Source organism: Equus quagga, chromosome 9, assembly GCF_021613505.1.
Source record: "Equus quagga isolate Etosha38 chromosome 9, UCLA_HA_Equagga_1.0, whole genome shotgun sequence".
Classification (NCBI taxonomy): Eukaryota; Metazoa; Chordata; class Mammalia; order Perissodactyla; family Equidae; genus Equus; species Equus quagga.
This window is the reverse complement of record NC_060275.1, coordinates 31,545,057-31,563,901: the sequence shown is the minus strand read 5'-3', so window position 1 is coordinate 31,563,901 and position 18,845 is coordinate 31,545,057. Positions and strand designations below refer to the sequence as shown.

At 37.1% G+C, this 18,845-nt stretch overlaps 1 protein-coding gene across 1 annotated transcript in view; it reads right to left on the bottom strand.

Annotated features, from left to right (window-relative positions):
• The window catches only part of RIT2 (Ras like without CAAX 2), a 346,245-nt gene that overhangs the window by 257,663 nt on the left and 69,737 nt on the right, over positions 1-18,845 (bottom strand). Inside the window, exon 2 of the mRNA XM_046670844.1 lies at positions 16,527-16,583. Coding sequence (XP_046526800.1) covers positions 16,527-16,583 — 57 coding nt within the window. The remainder of the gene's footprint in view (positions 1-16,526; positions 16,584-18,845) is intronic.

Below are 18,845 nucleotides of genomic sequence, written 5' to 3'. Positions count from 1 at the left end.
AGAACGTTGCACATGATTGAATACCATTTATGTATTTAAAAAGACATAAATAGCAATACTATATCTTTTCTCCTAATATGTAATTATGCGAAGGCAAAGTATATGTTCCTAACCAATACTGGTCATCATCTCTGGAGTCAGGAGGATATTGCAAGTGAATGATTAAAGGAAGATTTAATATCTTAATTTTTTACAAGGTGATAGAGACATGCACTATTATATAATCACAATTTACTTTTTTAACTATTATTTTACCTGCAGGGTGGGGATAAGAATGGATGGAGCAGAGATGGAGTGGATACAGTGACCCCAGTGAGAAAGCTATTGCAGTAATTCAAGATGAGAGATGCTTTAGCAGTTATGATAGTGAACATGTATTTGAAAGATATTCAGGATCTAGAATCAGTAGGTCAATGATGGTATGGTTATGAAGGGTGAGTAAGAGGGGTCAAGAATGACTACCCTTTCCAGAGCCTGAATTACTAGAGGGATACTCTCTGTCACTCACTGATACAGAGGATACTGCAAGAGGGGCAATTTTGATAGGGGTCAGATCATGAGTTTAATCTGAAATGGTCAAATTTGAGTTACATTAAGATGCAAATAAAAATGTCAAGAAAGTAGTTGGATGTGTAGGTCTAGATGTCAGAAAAGAAATCTGACATAATTCTTTTCATATATTCAGGTTATCTAAATTTGGGCATCATAGGCATATTGATGGTAATTAACACCACGGTAATGGGTGGAATTGTCTGGGGAAGAGCCAAGAGTGAGAAGAGGGTCTGAGATTAAGCCTTGAGGAATGTCTAGATGTGATGGCCAGTAAAAGGTGATAGTAAAGAGAGAATAAAGGAGTAGTTCAATGGAAAACACAACTTGACAAATTAACACAAATAGGAGAAGGTATGTCATGAAATATGACAATGTATGGAAAAATGTAAGGTAAGAGCACCAACCACATGCTGATAATTGTAGATCTGGCCTTTCTTACAGTCTGCCATGGCCCCATATGTCCACTGCTAAGAAGCTTTTAATGAGCTAACTTGGTTCTGATTCAGGGAGGTTTCACTATCCCTAGATGTATGACATATAGGACCTTAGAAAAGTAATAATTTTTTAAAATGTTACTATCCAGCTTCTAAATAAAAACAGAGTGATGGTATTTTTTTTTAACATATAAGATATTCAGATAGCCAAGTAAGCATGAAGATGAATCAACTTTTCTTATGAAGGCATGAGTCTATCCCCAAATCACTTGGCAAATATCTCTGATCTTCATAGATAAAATGCACATCTTGAAAATTTTATTACTGTCATTTCACATGACTAACAAAAATAGGAAGTTAAAAAATTCAGAACTGTCTTCTAATATAAAAATAGTTGCTCACATTGGTATGGTGCTTGATCATTTTCAAATTGATTTTCCACATAACTAATTTTAGCTTCAAAACAATTTTGTTTTTAAGACAAACATGGCAGGCGTTATTTTACAGATAAGAAAACAAAGGTTCCCCTGGATCAATGACTTGTGGAGGATGACATGACTAATTCAGACTCCGTGTGTCTGACATCTAGTCTAGTCTCTTTCCATCATATGATTTCTATTTGTATTGGCTGTGTTGTAATACAAAGTTATCAAAGAAGGTTTTGTTTTGTTTTCCCCAGATAAATCACATGCGCATCAGCTTAAATTGCTGAGTCCAGGAAACATTCCATGTTAAAGAGTAATATCTATCTTTGTCCTAGTGAGAATGCACACTATGGAAACGTCTTTAATCAAAGAAAGCAAATTGTAGAACATGGACATATTTATGACATGTTCAATTTGATCATTTATATGAATCAAACTAACCAAATATTTCTAAATGTCTCTTTCCATGTCCTCATTTCACGCTGAGTAAATACACGTTGATATGGACGACTTTGATGTGAAATGTCAGAATGTTGACCTCTTTATTGTCCAAGAGTCATTTCAACACAGTAGTTAAAATTACACTAATTAAATTAAAAGCCTTAAGTAGAATCAGCCATGGCTAATAATGGAGGCTTTGAATGTTCCCTTTGAAGAGGCCATAAATTAGGAGGCAATAGTTAAAAGCTCTGACTTTGGGGTCAAATAAAATATGGATTTGGATTCCAGTTCTACAGGTTTCTAAACAAATGACGTTGGGTAAATAGATCTAAATAACACTAAAAGATTTAAGATACCAAGAGGTATGTTACAGTTCTAAATGTTTCCCTAAGTAGAATATTTTACACTTTCCACTTTTTTAACTGCTTGAATTACAGCAGATAAATATAAATTTTGTTAGCTCTTTTAAGATACGCTTAAAATAATTTTTATATCACAAGGTACATTCATAAGCAATCAGCCAACTTTTAGGTCACGCCAGTATGAATATTTTTTTCTCAGTCTAATTGTTTATGTAAATGTGCTCATTAGGAGCCAATAGAATACTAAAGATGTCTTTAAAAATAAACTGCTGATAAAAAGACAAATCATTTAACTTCATACTAAGAGCTCACTTATGATCACTAAACAAGCAAAGGGAATTTTGAGAAGTGTTTCTGTTGTAGGTACACTACTTTCCTCAAGGCCATCTACATCCACACGAAATGACAGAATTGGAGCATGTCTCTAGTGCTTTACATTGACCACAGATAATTTTAATCAACTACTGATTATAGTCAAGATCACAGATGGTTAACTAAAAGTTTCCATGGTTATGGTACTATCTGAAAGCTCTATTAAAAGAATAATTATAGGAACATTGTTGTTATTATTTAACATAGCAGTTGTGGACCAGATTTTGGGCAAGGGATCTTCTATAAGCAGTCTGTATTTTAAAAAGCCTCTTTTTCCTTTTTTTTTTTGCCTTCTTCTCAGGTAATTGTGGGCATTGTTTTAGTTCTCTCCTAGGGTGTTCACATTTCAAAGACAAAATAAGATTTACATCTTCAAGGAAGAGAGAAAGAATGCAAGTTTGCTCTCTGGGAGTTTGGGGTATATTTCTCTATTATCAGAAGTCTAGGGTAATTTATAAAATTTTTCTTTATATTAGGGGTCAGTGGACATGGGGTGCTTGTCTATTTCATTGTCAATCACCATAACATCCTCCCCTTTGCTATGCTCATTTTCCCAGGGATTCCACCTCTTAGCGTCTCAATCAGGTTTTGTCACAAGTGCTTGGACCTTAATCTGCCGCAGCTTGTGCTCTCCTAGATTTTCAAAATGGCACACTAAGGTCTCCAATCTATTATCCCACTCACCCCCCTTGTCTGTTAGCCCCAAAGCTAGCACAGTAGTGGACAACTGCATGTCCTTCTTTAATCTCAGTTTTTCTTTCAATTTTCTAACTTGAGTTTTAGCCCCCACCTGGGCATCAGTGGACAGCTGAACTGCCCGCAGTAGAAGTCATCCCACTACAGCAGCTGTTCATTTCTCTTCTTTGCTGCCGTGTACTAAATGCAGTTCCTCAAACAAGGGCATTAGACCAGTCGGTGTTTACATCGTGTCCCTGTATTCATGCAGCAGTCCATAAATATCTAACATATGGGCCACTCCTCCCCACATAGAGGCCAACTAGGGACTTCCCCCTCAGACGCCTCTTTCCCAAGATTCATTTCTTCAGCTTCCTGGATGGTTCACCAATTGTTTGTTGCAAATTAGCCCTGTACTTGGAGGAAAAGGAGAGACTGAAGAAAGAGGCAGATTATTTCAGACTGGTAGGTGGTAGGTAGCTATTACCGAAGAGGCAGATCATTTCAGATTGGTAGGGGGCCATTTCAATGTGCCAGAGGCTTGTCGTGGGCAGCTGCAAGATGGGTAGATCTTAGTACTTGCCTACCAGAGTCTTAAAGTTTTTGTGGCGACTTTAACTGGGTTCAGTCATGTATACTGTGCAGATGGTCTCAACAACACACTGCTCTCTCAAGGCTGCATCCTGGAAAATGGTTCCCACTGTGGGAATGGTGGGCAGAATGTCCATTCCAAGGACAGGAGGGGATGAGGAGGCTGTGATTGCTTGAGTCCAGTTTCTGTGTCCACTGGGGTCATGTCCTTTCAATGACCTCCTCCAACAGGAGTATTTAGTACTAAGATTTATTTATTTAAGTACTAACAGTACTTTGATTTATGAGATGATTACTAATCCACATAAGAGCCTTCTATGATAGGAACAATTATTATTTCTATTTTTCAGGTGAAGAAGTAGAGTCCAATAAATCAGATCTAAGAATGTAGACAACTTCCCCGGGTCACGTAGCTGGGAATCACAGGTATTTAAGGCCAGATCCATTAGAGCTCAACTATGAGGTGGCAGGACTGGCCCCTAGCTGTATGAGGTTCATGTTATTCACAATGAATCAATAATAATATTCATTTGGGTGACTATAGGGAGACAATTCTTTTTGCAAGCTTACACACACACACACACACACACACACACATTGCAAGAATAGAACAGTAGACAGTATAGTCCAGAGCTGCAGTGTTACTATGTCTGTGCTGATATGAAGTTTCTTCCTTTTTCTTTTTCTTTTTTACCTCTTGAAGATTTGATAGATATGTGCCCTGGCAATGTGAGCACAAGGTCAAACAGTTTGGTAAAATTTGTTAAAATAACCTCACTTGGTTCAGACCACTGTCTCCTTTCACTCTGACTCCCTTTCTCACACTGTCCTTAATATCGGGAGGGGTTGGGAAAGAGGCAGAGGACACCTCAGACCCCAAGAGATTGTAATACTCATGAAGCTGAAGCTTCAGGGCTGCTCACTTGCAGGGATCCCTTCCAAAGCTCTATTCTTAATTTTGCATTCAAAATTTTATCTTTTTTTTCTTAAAGAGGTAGGAATATTTCTGGAAGCCATATCAAGTGGGCTAGTGAGAACTTGACTATATATGGAAGTGAGTGCAAATCAAATAAATATATATGATTCAACTCAGGTGAAATATGTCCTCAAGTTAACCTCCTGACATTATATATTTATTGCTATGTTTGCAATATCTGTTTCCTCCGCTGAAATGTACTCTCTGAGAGGGCAGAGGCTTTGTTTTGTCCATGACTGTAGCCCAGCTCCAAGAAGAGTTCTCCACACACATTGGGTACTTATTAATTATTTATTCAAGAATGAATGAATGGACATGAGCCAGAATACTGATAGGAAAAGCAACCTGAAAGAGCTGGAATTACCAGTAACCCACAGAACTCAAGAGAAATGAGATTAGGTTGCCATATATAAACAAAGAATGTCTCATTCAGGACATTGGCTTATCATGAATACTGAGAAAATAGCACTGTTATTTCAATATTTCCAGGAGCGATCTAATTATAGTCTGTTTTGGAGCTAAGAAGGAGATGCTATGGTCTTCAGTGCAATGCCAGTGCTGTCCTGATGGATGCGTTCCGTGTTCTTAGCCTGATATCATTGAACTTTCAGTTCTATTAACTTCCTTTGGACTGATTCAATGCCTAACAGACAACTTTTATATTCCCGTGTAAAACAGCAGTCGTGGAGGTGATATGCTACTCATTTCCAGTTTTTTGATAGAGATTTCACATAGTAAATTGAATCAGGGATTTGTAATTATGATTTGTCCTCCTTTATGTAGTTTGGCCTCAGGAAAAATGATCATAATTATAAGCGCTTTGAGTAATTCCAGTTGCAGTGACAGTAACATCATTGCGAGTTAATAAATTGTCATTCTGGTTATTTTGCCATCCTCACTGGATGGATTCTCTGGGTCTTCAAAAAAGAGCACAAAATCTAGGTGGTCTTTTCCTGACAGCTTTCCTTGTTACCATTTTTATCTTCCAATTCAATTGATTCCTACTGAGGAAATCATAATATTCATTTTGTCTTGAGCAGAATGTGAAGCAGTTATATCTATGTTATCACACGGAACAATAATGAGAAATAGTGTCATCACCTCATTTTTAAGATGAGGAAAAGTCAGCAATCTGTGCTAATTTATTAAAGGTTGAAGGGCCAGTGAGTACTTTAGACATTCACTCATCCAACGTATTGATCACCTGCTGTGAAGCAGGTACTGATCTAGATTGTTGGGAGACTTCAGTGACCAAAACAGAGTTTATGTTCCAGCTAAGGAAGACAGATGTAACTATATAGTCAGTAAGAAGGTACTATATGCTGTGAGAAAATAGAAGAGGGTGAGTGTTTTCAGGAGTTCTGGTGGTGGTCACAATAACACTGACTGACAAGAGGCATTTGAACCCTGAGGAAAGACGTGAAGAAGGTAATGATGTTAGCTCTGTGAGTATCCAGGGAAAGTGTTCCAGGAAAGGAAACAGCAACTGCAGAGGCCAAGATGAGAAATTATTTGACATGTTCCAGAAACAGCAAGGAGGTTAGTGTGGTTGAAATCAAATGAATGAGGGAGAATGGTAAGAAATAAAGTCAGAGGGGCAAGGTGTACCATTCTGGAGGACTTTTTAAAAAATTTTTTTAAATTTATTTTATTTTATGTTTTTATTTGTTGAGGAAGATTAGCCCTGAGCTAACATCTGCCCCCAATCCTCCTCTTTCTGCTGAGGGAGACCGGCCCTGAGCTAACATCCGTGCCCATCTTCCTCTACTTTATACGTGGAATGCCTGCCACAGCATGGCCTGACAAGCAGCGCATAGGTCCACATCCATGATCCGAACTGGTGAACCCTGGGTCGCCAAAGCAGAATGTGAGAACTTAACACCTGTACCACTGGGCCGGCCCCTGGAGGACTTTATAGGCTTTTGTCAGTGTGTTACTTTTTACTTTGAGTGAAATAGGGAATTACTGGAGGGTTTTGAACAAAGAGACATAATGTAGATTATTTTTTCTTAAAGATCACTCTTTCTGCTGTTGTGAAAATACACTAGCGAGTGGGGCAAGAGTAGAAACAGGGAAACCTCATAGGAGCTAAAGTGGTAATCCAGCCTGGAGATTCTGCAGCTCCTATCAAGATGGTAGCAGTATAAGTAGTGAGAAATAAGTGGACTTTGGATATATTTTGAAAGAAAAGCCAACAGGATTTCCTAAGGGCATGCTGTATGGAAAAATAGAGGAATCAAGGAAGATTGAAAAGTTTTATGCATGACCACCAGGAAGGATGGGATTGCCATTGAGATAAGAAAGGCTATAGATGGAAAGGTTTTTATGTGAAAAGAACCAGAAATCAGTTTTGGACAGGGTAATTTACGATGTCTGTTAAACATCCAAATGGAGAATTTGAGGAAGAAGTTAGATATACAAGTCTGGAAATCAGGAGAGAAATATGAGATGGAAATACACGTTTTGGAGTTGTAGCGTATAAATGACACCCAAGGCCATGACACTGACGGGAATCACCGAGGAAGGGAATGTGGATTGAAACAATAAGAGGCCAAGCACTGAGTCGCAGGGGAGCTTCAATATCAAGAAGAGGAAGAGCCAGGCCAGGAATCAGAGAAGCTGGTACAGAGGTTAGAAGAAAACCAAGAGTATGGCATCCTGGATGCCAAGGGAAAGATTGAATGACATCTAAGAGTGGTAGACCATACCATATGCTGCTGGTAGATCACAATGGATCGAATGAAAATTGACCATTGGATTAGCCACTACAGAGTCCAGATAACCTTGATAAAAGCAATTTCAGTGGAGTGATGGGATTGAAAACCTGGCTGGAGTTGATTGAAGAAAGTAAGAGAAGGGGAATTAGAACTGTTGGTATAAACAATACTTTGAGGAATTTTACAGTAAAGACAGTGGAAAATGGGGCAGGAACTGGTGGAGGAAGTAGGATCAAGAAAAGATTTTTAAATTTGTTTCCTTTTATATTTAAGGTAAAAGAAATAATAGCATGTTTTTGTGATGAGGAGAAATGCTCCAAAAGAAAATTTGTTTGAGTAAAATTCCTGAGCAGGAGAGGGGGCTGGGATCTACTGAATGGACAGTGTGTTACTGGCTTATATAGGAGCATGGGTGCTTCACCTAAGTCATAAAATTAGTGGGAAGACCAAGTATGGCTGCAAAGTGGTGAATAGCTTTTGGAAATATCTTCTGGATGGGAGTCTTTGGAAATTTATCATCTGATCGCTTTAGTGTTTCTTACTAAAGTAACAAGCAAGGTCATTAGGGAGAGTGTGAAGACGGGAGACGTTGCTGGTATTAGAGAGCCAGGAGACTAGGACCGAAATGTGTTTTCCAGGCATCAGTCAAAGCCCATTTGAGATCCCTAGTAATAATTTAAAGTGACACCAAGCAGCATGGTCATGTTCAGTTGCCCCAAACCAGTGGCAGAACAGCTGAAGGTTTGGGTTTAACCTAGGTGCTGCTTAGCTTACTATAGAGAAGGCTAAGGGATCTGAAATTCTGTGATGATGGAATATAATTTAGGTTAAGAGGGAAAAAGAGAACACCGAAATCATTCATACATTCTTTTATTCAACTGGTTTTTTGAGCATCCCTTGTAAACCATGCATTATGTTACCTTCTGTGTGAAATATAGTGAATAAGGCAGACACAATCCCTACCATCATGGAGCCTGCATCCCACATGGGGAGACAGACAAAAGAATAACACAATTTTTAATGCAGAATTTGATAAATATTATTAAGGGAACAAACCACATGTTGATGTTGAGAATAAAGCATGTATATTACACACGCACATGCCTATGTGTATGTTGATGTGTTGAGCAGTTGATTTAGAAGAAGACCTCTCTGAGGAGGTGATATGCAAGCTGAGACCTACAGGATGAAAAGGAACTTGCTATGTGAAGACGAGAGGAAAAGTGTTCAAGATAGACAATATGGCACATTGGGAAAAGCTGAAAGGCATGGAGGAACTTGTTTGTCATATTTAAGAACAGAAGGAAGACTAGTGTGACTGGAGCACAGCAAACAAGAGACATAACGTATGGGATGAGTCTCAAAAGAAAATCAAGGGCCAGTGTGAAGGCAGAATTCAATTTTTGATCTGATTTTATACTAATTTCCTTTCTATTCTACTGTGTTCAGCATTCCAGAGTCACTAATAAATATAAATCTTCAATTTCAGTTTATAAGCCTTGATTTCCTTCAAGAATTATACCAAGCATCTAGTCTACCTGGCGATAATACCCTCCCTTCTCCAAATCTCATGCTATCCCTCAGCGCTGCTCTGTAGACCATAGTTTTGTGGTTTGCTCACTAGAATAATTGGATACATTAATCTAGGCTAACGTATAAGTGACTCCTAATGGTTCTGGGCATTACCTCTCCCCTGAGCATTTACATTTTAACAGGGATTTTCTAGTAGCACAAAGAAGTGACTCTATTAGTGCACATTTTAGACACTGAGAAGACCATTTCACTGTGATTCAAACACACTATTTCCCTAAATTCCTTAGCTTAGGAACTTTGTATGCTACCAGAGATACTGAGAAATGTGTCCTTAATGTGTTATGTTCGTCCTACACTGGTCTAATCACATTGATATTTTTCATGCTCATGCATTGTGGTGCAATGATGGTCATTGGACACGATGCTGTCCACAGATGACCTGTCCATATTGTTGATGTACTTTGCCACTTATGTGAGGTCCTTGTTTTTTCAAGCTTCCTAAATCATTCAGGAAGACTTAACTCTACATAGGACACTTTGTTCTTTTCCTATAGAGCACGTTACAGTCCTTACCAATTGCTCAAGAAGAATATAAATCTTTCAGATGAGTGTATTATGCAGTATTCATGGGTTGTAAGTGAAATTGGAGGTCTAAAGCACTAAAAGAAGAAAAGTATTCACAGCTCAGTCAATTACACGAGAACATGTTCCTTGAAAATAGGATACGTAAGTACAGCTGAAAACTTGCTGGTCATATGAATTTCTGGTCACTGTGAGTACTGAATAAATGTATGAGCAGGTAGATTAATAAAATAATAACTGAGTCCTGGGTTCTTAAGGCTATTTTCTTTCTGCAGGAAAAACAACCCAAAGAAACAATTGGATAGGTCCTTAAGGCCAGTTTAGTCTAATCAAATTGTGTGTTGTACTTATATAACGACCTCAAGTCATCCTGATACAATGAGAAAAAAAGGACAATTGGACTCCAGATAAAGAGATATGATCAGCTCTTAGAGATGCTGAAATAAAATTAGGCAGGGAAGCTCTATTTGGAATGCATTCTGCCACTTTTTGTGCACCATTGATTCCTGTGCCTGGAACAATGCCTGGAACACCATAGCTGCCCAACAAATATTTGTTAATTAATTAATTGATATTGAATGGAGAGGAAGAAGCAGAAGAGGAGAAAGAGTAAGAAGAGCAGAAGAAATAATAATTGACATTAGCATGCAGCTTTTAATTTTTCAAAGAAATTTTCTTCTGGTAACCATTTCAGGTCAAGAAATAGCTATTAACATACACAGAAAATTTCTGCTGAAGAACTCTAGCACATCGTTGATTAATTATCAGTTTAGTTGCTCCCTAGGACTCTAAAGTTAACCGTAGAAAAATCTAAAAATGATTAATGCTTTCCCAGAAATGTATTTGCTCATTCATTTTTCATTCAACAAATATTTATTGAGGATCTACTATCTGCCTGGCATTCTGCTAAGGTCTGGGGACACATTAGTGAATAACAGATTGCAAGTTCCTACCCTCAGGACACCTTAATTGAAGAGATAATTAAGTAAGAAATTATTTAATTACATAGAGATAAATGATTTTAAGTAAATATTCAAAATTCCGAAAGAATGAATGAAAGAAGGACTTCGTTTATTTTGGGTAGGTAAAGAGGGCTCTCTTGAGGAAGCAATATTTAAGCTGAAACTTGACCAGGCAAAAATGTAGGGTGGAAAGCTAAAGAGCATTCAGAGTTAAAATAATTACATTAATGTCCTAAGGCAGAAAGAGGATTGAGTCTAAAAAAAGGTGGATGCGGTTGAAGCTCAAAAAGGAGTTGGAAGGTGGCAAGAGTGTAAGCAACAGTAGCAAGACCACGAGAGTCTTCACTCTATGCTTAGTATTTTATTATTCATCTTAAACATAATTGACAACATTGGGAGCTAAGAAGGCCATATTTCTGTTTTTAAAGATATTTCTGGATTCTCTGTAAAAAACAATTGGAAGAGTTAGACCAAATTGAAAATGAGGATGGCTCAGAATAAGAAGGCAGCAGAGGTTACAGAGAGATGGGGACAGGTTCAAGATATTTTTAGAAGAATGAAACAACAGTGTTCGGTGAATGATTTAAGGTAGGTGAAGATGAAACAGGTATCAAGGATTCCCCTTGGGTATGGGCATAAGGTCCTGGTGGATGAAGGGGCTTTACCACAATGAAGAATCCTGAAGGAAGCGATGGTCTATTAGAGATAGTCGGTTGCTAGCACAAGTTGCGGCATGTTTCCTTTGTCTGTCTTGCAGCTGTCTAAATGTAAAAGTTAAGCAAGCTGTCAGTATATTTATTTTTATCTAAGAAGCGAGTATAAGACTGTAGATATCTAAACCCTTAGCTAGTCCTACAAGATGTTTACAAATCTGGTCCCTGACAATATCTTTACCTCTCTCTTGCTACCCTACACATTATGCCATTTATTTCATCCTTAGGACTTCTGGTTCCCCAAATGCCCCATCTCAGTCACATGTTGTGCTGTCTTGCTTGGGTGTTTATACTATTTGTTCTGGAAATAGCTATTCTTCCTTCTTCCTTACTTGTCTAATGCCTACTCATGCTATAAACCGCTGTGGAGAGCATCTGCTCCACGTGTATTACATGCCCCTTCGGGTCAAGTGAGCTGTACCTACATTGTCTTCTTCAGCACCTTGTGCTTTTCTATTTCGTAGTGGTCTTGTTTGCTTGCTTATCTTCCCCACCCAACTGGGAATGCTTTGAGGCACAGATTGTGTTTTCGTCTCTATATATTCCAAGTTTAGCATGGTACCTGGCACATAATAGGTTCTAAATATATTTATATATGAAAACTTTTTACAGTCTTGCAGAGAAAGGAGGCTAAAATGAAAGTCTTTGAGGACAGTGAGAGATAATCACCAATTACATATATTACTTAATCAAAATTATCGTGCTCTGTAACTAAAGAGGGAACACAAATCCTTCATGGTTCAGAATTTCCCATCCAGTATCAAATGTCTTATCCAGAGCAAGCTATTTGAGATTCTCTCTTGTTTCCATCTGTATTAATTTGCCAAGTGAAGTGAGCTGGTTTTCTATGCTCACATGCCTGCCCTCATTTGATTATCAGTAAGCATGAACAGAAACAATTCTCAATGTATGAAGGTGTTAGTAAACAAGAATTTGAAATAAATATACAGTCCACAAATGAGAACCTGATATTTATATTGCTGATTTTGAGGAAAGGGACACCAGATTCTACTTCAAAGAAGAAATCAATAACTTTATATCTAATTCACGTTAAACTAGAATTATATAGAATAAGATTTCTAATTTCAAGAAAGTTATCATAAGATTAAAAGGACATAGCAAAACAAACCATCCTTGGTCATTTTCTCAAAAGTCTTTGAGAAGTCTCCTCAAAGGATCTTGAATTCTAGAATGGATAGCAGGAGTTTCTTGGCTCTTAAAATATATAAACAGCTGTGATCCTAACTCAGTGAATGCAGCTTAAGAGAGGATCACTGAACTGCCTCTCCTTCCTTTCAAAATTCCTTAGGACTTTCCTTCTTTCTTACAGTAATAACAGATTTCAAAGATATTATAAATATTCCTGTATTTGTCTTAACTCCTCTTCCTGAATTGAAAATCCCTCAAGGGCATGAACTGTGCTATTTTAATTGTTTATTTCTAAAGGACAAACAGGTTGCTTTGCAAATAGTAGGCATTTAAATATTTTTTTGCTCATTGAATTGCATATAATGGTTAACTCTAATGATTTATTGTTAATTAAAAATGGCACATGTGTTTATTAGTAAGAAGGGTTGGACATCAAGCCTTTGGTCAAAACATTTCTTTTTATTATTTCCATAATTATTTCACTCCAGAAAAATCAAACCATACTTACAATGCCTAATGCTTAGAGATAACTCCATTTTAAAGATTAAATTAAAACTTGAATATATCCATATTTGGCATCTTTATAAGGAACTTAATTTAAGTTTTGAGTGAGGTCTTCTTGCATGGAAGACTAGAATCAATGCCTTTTAATATTCCTTTCATAGATATCTTCTGTGGATTTGCACACACTAGATCCATTTGGTTACCAACTTTGAAGATGTTGCCGGTTAACAAGGAGAGCAATTACTCTTTTGGAAAGAACATTGGTACCAAATAATATCCCTAATTCTTGTCAGTGATGAAGGGAACCTAAACTTTCAGAATTGATGTATATTTGAAAGAAAAATAATTCTAAGCCAAATATAAGGGAGAAAAAAGGATGCAAATGCATCAAAGATTTCGGAGAAAAACTTCAAAAACTTCAGTCAGTAGGATGACAAACAGATCTGAACAGGGGTTGAAAAATATTCATTTCCTATATAAATTGTGAAATAAGTATAGTTGATAGGCACACTCTTCTCTAATTTGTATGATTTTCAAAATGTACTAATATGAATTTCCCCTTAGGGGTCATAAACATAGCTAGACTGTTATAGTTATGCAGCTTGAGCAGGTAAAAAGTAAATTATTTGGGACTTTCATCTTCCTTGAGCAGAATACCAAGGGAAAATTGTTAACCAATAGTCCCATTAGAGATGCCAAGAAATGAAATGATGGGAAAATCAAATTGAAAGTAATAAAGTGCTCTGTGTCTCCCTTTTTAAACTTCTTCCTCTGAAGCTATTTTATTTATAGCCAGATAAAGGTATGATTTCAGCTGTTAATATGGAATTTCCAGTTAGCTTAATCTCAAATGATGGATGTGTCTCATGGATATCTAAAGAAGTCATCATCACATCCTTCTCATTTCTCCCTCTTGAAGGAGCCATTTTTTATTTATTCACATGTGTTGCCCTATTCAAGCCATTAGACTTGAGAGGCTGGTAAGAAAAAGGTAAGGTTTTTGAAACACCAGTGCATATAAAGTTTTAAAAATAATGAAAAATAACAAACAACAGAGTGAGTTTGTGATCTTGTAAATGATATATTATTCTGTTGAACTTTCTGACAAGTTAAAATATTCAGAACTTTTGCCTCACAATTTCTCCTATTTTGTAACTCATAGTGGGTTATGCAAAGTTACCAACATTCCAGAATCAAGATATTTAAAAAATGGATTTAGATGATTATCAAACAAGAATTGTAGCTAATTACTTCTAAAACTTTACAAAATGATTATTTTCCCTTCAGAAACAAAACTGAACTCATCGAAGAAATCCTTCTTGATTAACAACATACTAATCGCCTGCACGTAAATGTTACTAATTCAATTCAACTGATGAAGAGGTCTTGCTGAATTACGGGGCTGTAGGGAAAGAAGACAAATCCTTTACCCCTGACAAATAAAAATGGCAAGTAATAGGATATATTGGAGTATACGAGAAAGCCATTTTGTGTAAACCTAATTCGGCCTGACCTTGTCTTTCCAAAACGGCCTGACCTAGGCCATTGAGCATGCGTTGTATATCTGCTTTAGATATTCCCTATGGCAAGAGCAAAGGCCCTTGAGATAAAGGTGCAACTTCCCTCCCCCTCCCAAAATTGGCATTTCTTTAAAGATTAAGCATTTTTCCTTAGGCTAGAAACTGATTGCTGAGCTCACCTGTGACCACCCAGCTCAAGACAATAGACTTGCCTCCTGCTATGCCCTCTGAGAGAGCAGACCCACTACCTGCTGTGTCCATCAAGCGCTGTGCCGACAGGGCAATCTTGTGACTATTGTGGGAGGGACATTTCAATCATATGTGAAACAGCCTGTTTGGGGGTATATAACCACTCTGTATACCTCACTTCCTTGGTGCCCTTTCTTCCTTCTGGAAGAAAGGCCCCAGGCCATGGTCCTCAGATGTCAGCTCAGAATAAACTCACCCAAATTTTCATTTATAGATTGGTTATGGATTATTTTTGTCGACACCCTCTAGGTCCTTCTGGCTGGGCTACAAATTAAATTCACATGAGAAAGAATAACAGGAGAAAATCAAACAATGTTATATATCATTTATATGTAGGAGAGACCCAGAAAAACTGAGTAACTCACCAAAATGGCCAAGCTGCCAGCTTAAATATCATCTTCAGCTAAAGACAAAGGAGGGTGTTGTGGGTGGTGTTTTGGGACTTCAAAGGGGAAGAAGGTAATTCACATGGAAATAGAAAAACAAATGTTTGGTAAACAGAACTTTAATAAGAATGGGCTTAACAAGGACCCTCATAGTCTACTCTATGGTAATGACCTGTCTGGGGGACAGGCCTTTTATCCTAAATTCTTTTAGGCAGTTAGGGGAAAGGTCAAAGTTTCTTTCAGAGTCCTTTGTTCTTAAAAATAATCAAGCCAAAGAGACCGATTTTGAGGCAGCCAATTCTGATTCCCCACAGGAAATTACAAAGTAAGTACATTTTATTCATTTTAGCAATAGTATTCAAGCAAACATCCCGGAGGATTTTCAGGAAATGATGCAAGAGAATTATGTATAGGATAACTTTTTGTATACACAGTAGGAAGTTGAATTAAAATTGCTTGATGAGCAGAACAAGAACTGGAGGATCGTATCCATTGGGAGTGAGGGTAGGAGATATTTAGACTGAGGAAATAAAAAGGGTAAGCGATGAGGTGTAGTCCAAGGAGTGCACAGTCCAGGCAAGCAGGCAATTATGAGGAGTCCAGAAGGTATATGTTTCCTTCTTCCACAAAATAAAGTTTGATGTGTTTTCAATGCCAATGTGTTTCTAGACAAAGAATGCTATGGCAGGCTCTGCTTGGGAATTTTCAACTGATTCTTTAAAGTAGCTCTTTAAAAGAGTAAAGCAGTTTTAAAGAAATCTTTTCTGCTTTGATTGAGGAAGAAAACTTGTTCCCAAGTGCAATGGTCCAACATTATATATGGTAGAAAGAAAACTGAGTAGGAAAAATGAAACATGACTGGATTTGGGCTTTAACAATATTTTGACTCTTTGAGTCTCAGTTTCTTCATCCACAAGATGAGGATATTGAATAAAACTATATCTATATCTTACGTCATTTCCAAATGCACCATTAACATGGTTAACCAATTCTACAACAGAAGATCTAGAGACTGATAAAGGGAGAAAATGACCAAATAAGCATACAATAGCATCGCTTCTATTATCCAGAGCACAGTTTTTCAAATGCAGGTAATTATCCATTAGTGCATCCTGAAATCAACTTAAGGTATTCCAAACATCATATATCAGAAAGAAACAGAATAGAACGGAGAGTAGGAGAGTGTATGGCAAGAAGTAAGGACAAATATTATTTCTTGAAGCTTTTATTGCAGTAGCTTACATATTACACATTTATATCTGTTTGTGTTAAGTCATAGTGTAAAATACATTTCTCATTCTCAACAGACACCAACAATATTTCTAAACCACTTATTTACAATGTCATTATTTGGGCTAAAGGAGAAAAGAAGCTTTTACTCACCAATAGTAGGGTCATGATAATCAGGGAACTGATGACTAATAAACTGCATTGTCATTGCTGAAGAAAAAGAAAGAATTTTAATTTAATAAACATTCACCAATTCATTAATAAGTTATCAACCAATGTAAGTTCATCAGTCTTTTAATAGATTCTAGTGAATGACTTATTTCTGTGAGTGACTTATTTAATTACACAATATGAACCACAAATGATGATAATAAGAGAAAGTTCTAGAAGGAAAAACTGTATCTAGAGTGAAAAACAATGCCAGATACTTCTCTGGAATAAATATGTCCAAATTTTAAGTGTGTTTCAATAAAAAATGAGTTGGAGTAAAAATAAGGAGGCTCTCGACACAATGAGAGTGTCAGCTAACTGTAGGATCCTTCTTGAATTGCTCTGGCTAAACAGTTGGTATTGTAAAGATCTTTTCATTAAAGGTCCTGCACATTCTCTGGAACTTAACTTCTTTGTATTTAAAATAAAGAGAGAATCTCTCAGGTCTCTATTGGTAATAAGGCACATGATTCTGTGAGTTTTTATCCTTAGTCAGCTTTTCGTAGTTAAAACTATTTGTCACTTTTATTTTGCCTAATCCATGTTATTTAGAACCTTTTATTAATTTTCATTACTTTTTTTGATATCTCCTCTAAATTCTCCACATTTTTTTCAAATCTATACTTTTGTAAAACATTTGTATTGTCTCTATTATAGAGTTTCCTCATTTAAATTTCCATTATTAGGAGAAGGGAACTCTGAAGTAAAGGAACAAACTAAGGGGAAAAATTAGTATATAAAAGTCTTTTCCTTTTTTTCGTGTGTGTGTGTGTGTGTGTGTGTGTGTGTGTATGTGTGACAAAGACTCTCTCCTTGACCAAACTTTAGTCAGGCTCCTCTGAGTCCTCTTCTCAACCAAACCTTGACCTTGGCCCCTGTCCTGGCTTGGCCTGGATAGCTCAGCTATAGCAAGAATCCTGCTATGTCTGTTTAGTGAGATTCTCCTACCCTTGACATCTGATCACTCTCAATATCAGATCAAATTCCTCATCCCCCACACTTGATATCTCACCACCTTGGTCTTGTGCTTCCAGCAAGAATCCAGCTAAATCTGTTTAGCAAGAATCCACCTACTCTTGATGTCTCCTCTTCATAACTTTCCGTCCACCAATGCCCACCCTTTCTCCTTGCCTGTAACTCCTCACCTTTCCTTGATGTACTTGGAATTGAGTGCAGTTCTATAATGAAGTCCTTTTCCCCCTATTGCAATAGTTCCTGAATAAAATTTGTTGTTTCCACTTTACTTCTGGCTCTGCTTCCCTTTAAAAGTGTATACACCCATCAGCAAATGTTCAGAGCATGGAAGGCTGTTAAATTCAACAAACTTGTACAAGGCATTATCCTAACCCTGCTGAGAAATGCAAAGAAATGGGACCTGACCCAGTGAAAGAGAATTTCTGTTTACACTTTAACAGTGTTTACCTCCTGTCTTTGCATTGACAAAGGAAGTCTCCAAAGGAAAGTATTATTCAATTTGACAGTTTAGGGCGAATTTTTGAAATGCAAATCAACATTCCTTACAGATAGCCTTAGGAGTTAGAATATTTCAGGTAAACAAGCCAAAGCAACATGTTTACTAAGTGGATATCAAGGAGAATTTGGAAAATGTTTTTCATGAATTTTAAAATAGCAGTCTCCTCTATCTCTTAATCCCTGGCTGGTTTACTCTGAAGTAGAGCACAGAGATCAGAGGCATGGCCTCATGGTGAAAAGTTGGCTTGGCTAATCAATCAACTAAATTTCAAAGATAGCCCAGACTCAATAAATTTAAAACTTAAAATTTGAAACTAAAATTCCCACTCCACCCTACTCAAAGCAAAGAGATATATGTCTATTCACTAATGTGATTAAGAGCCTTGCCATCCATCTTGTGATAGTCAATTATTTAGACTAAAATCTTGAGAATGTCTTTGGACACTTCCCCTTTCATATCCTTTGTCTGGTCACCATGACTACCTTGAATTTTCATTTTCACCTCCAAAATATGTTTCATATATGACTCAATTTTTTCTGATATTACTCTGGTCCAGAGTCTTATCTCTCTCTTAAAAATCTCTATTGCAATAGACTCAAAACTGATTTCTCTGTAGTTATTTTCTTTCCCTCCCATTAGAACTTTCACAATGGTACCAGAATCATCGTTTTAAAAACAATCATATCATTCATTCATATGTTAGCAGCTATTAGGGTAAAGACCATAGTTATTAACACGATATGTTAGCATATGTGTCTTTCTTACGCCCATCATACCTTTTCAGCCTT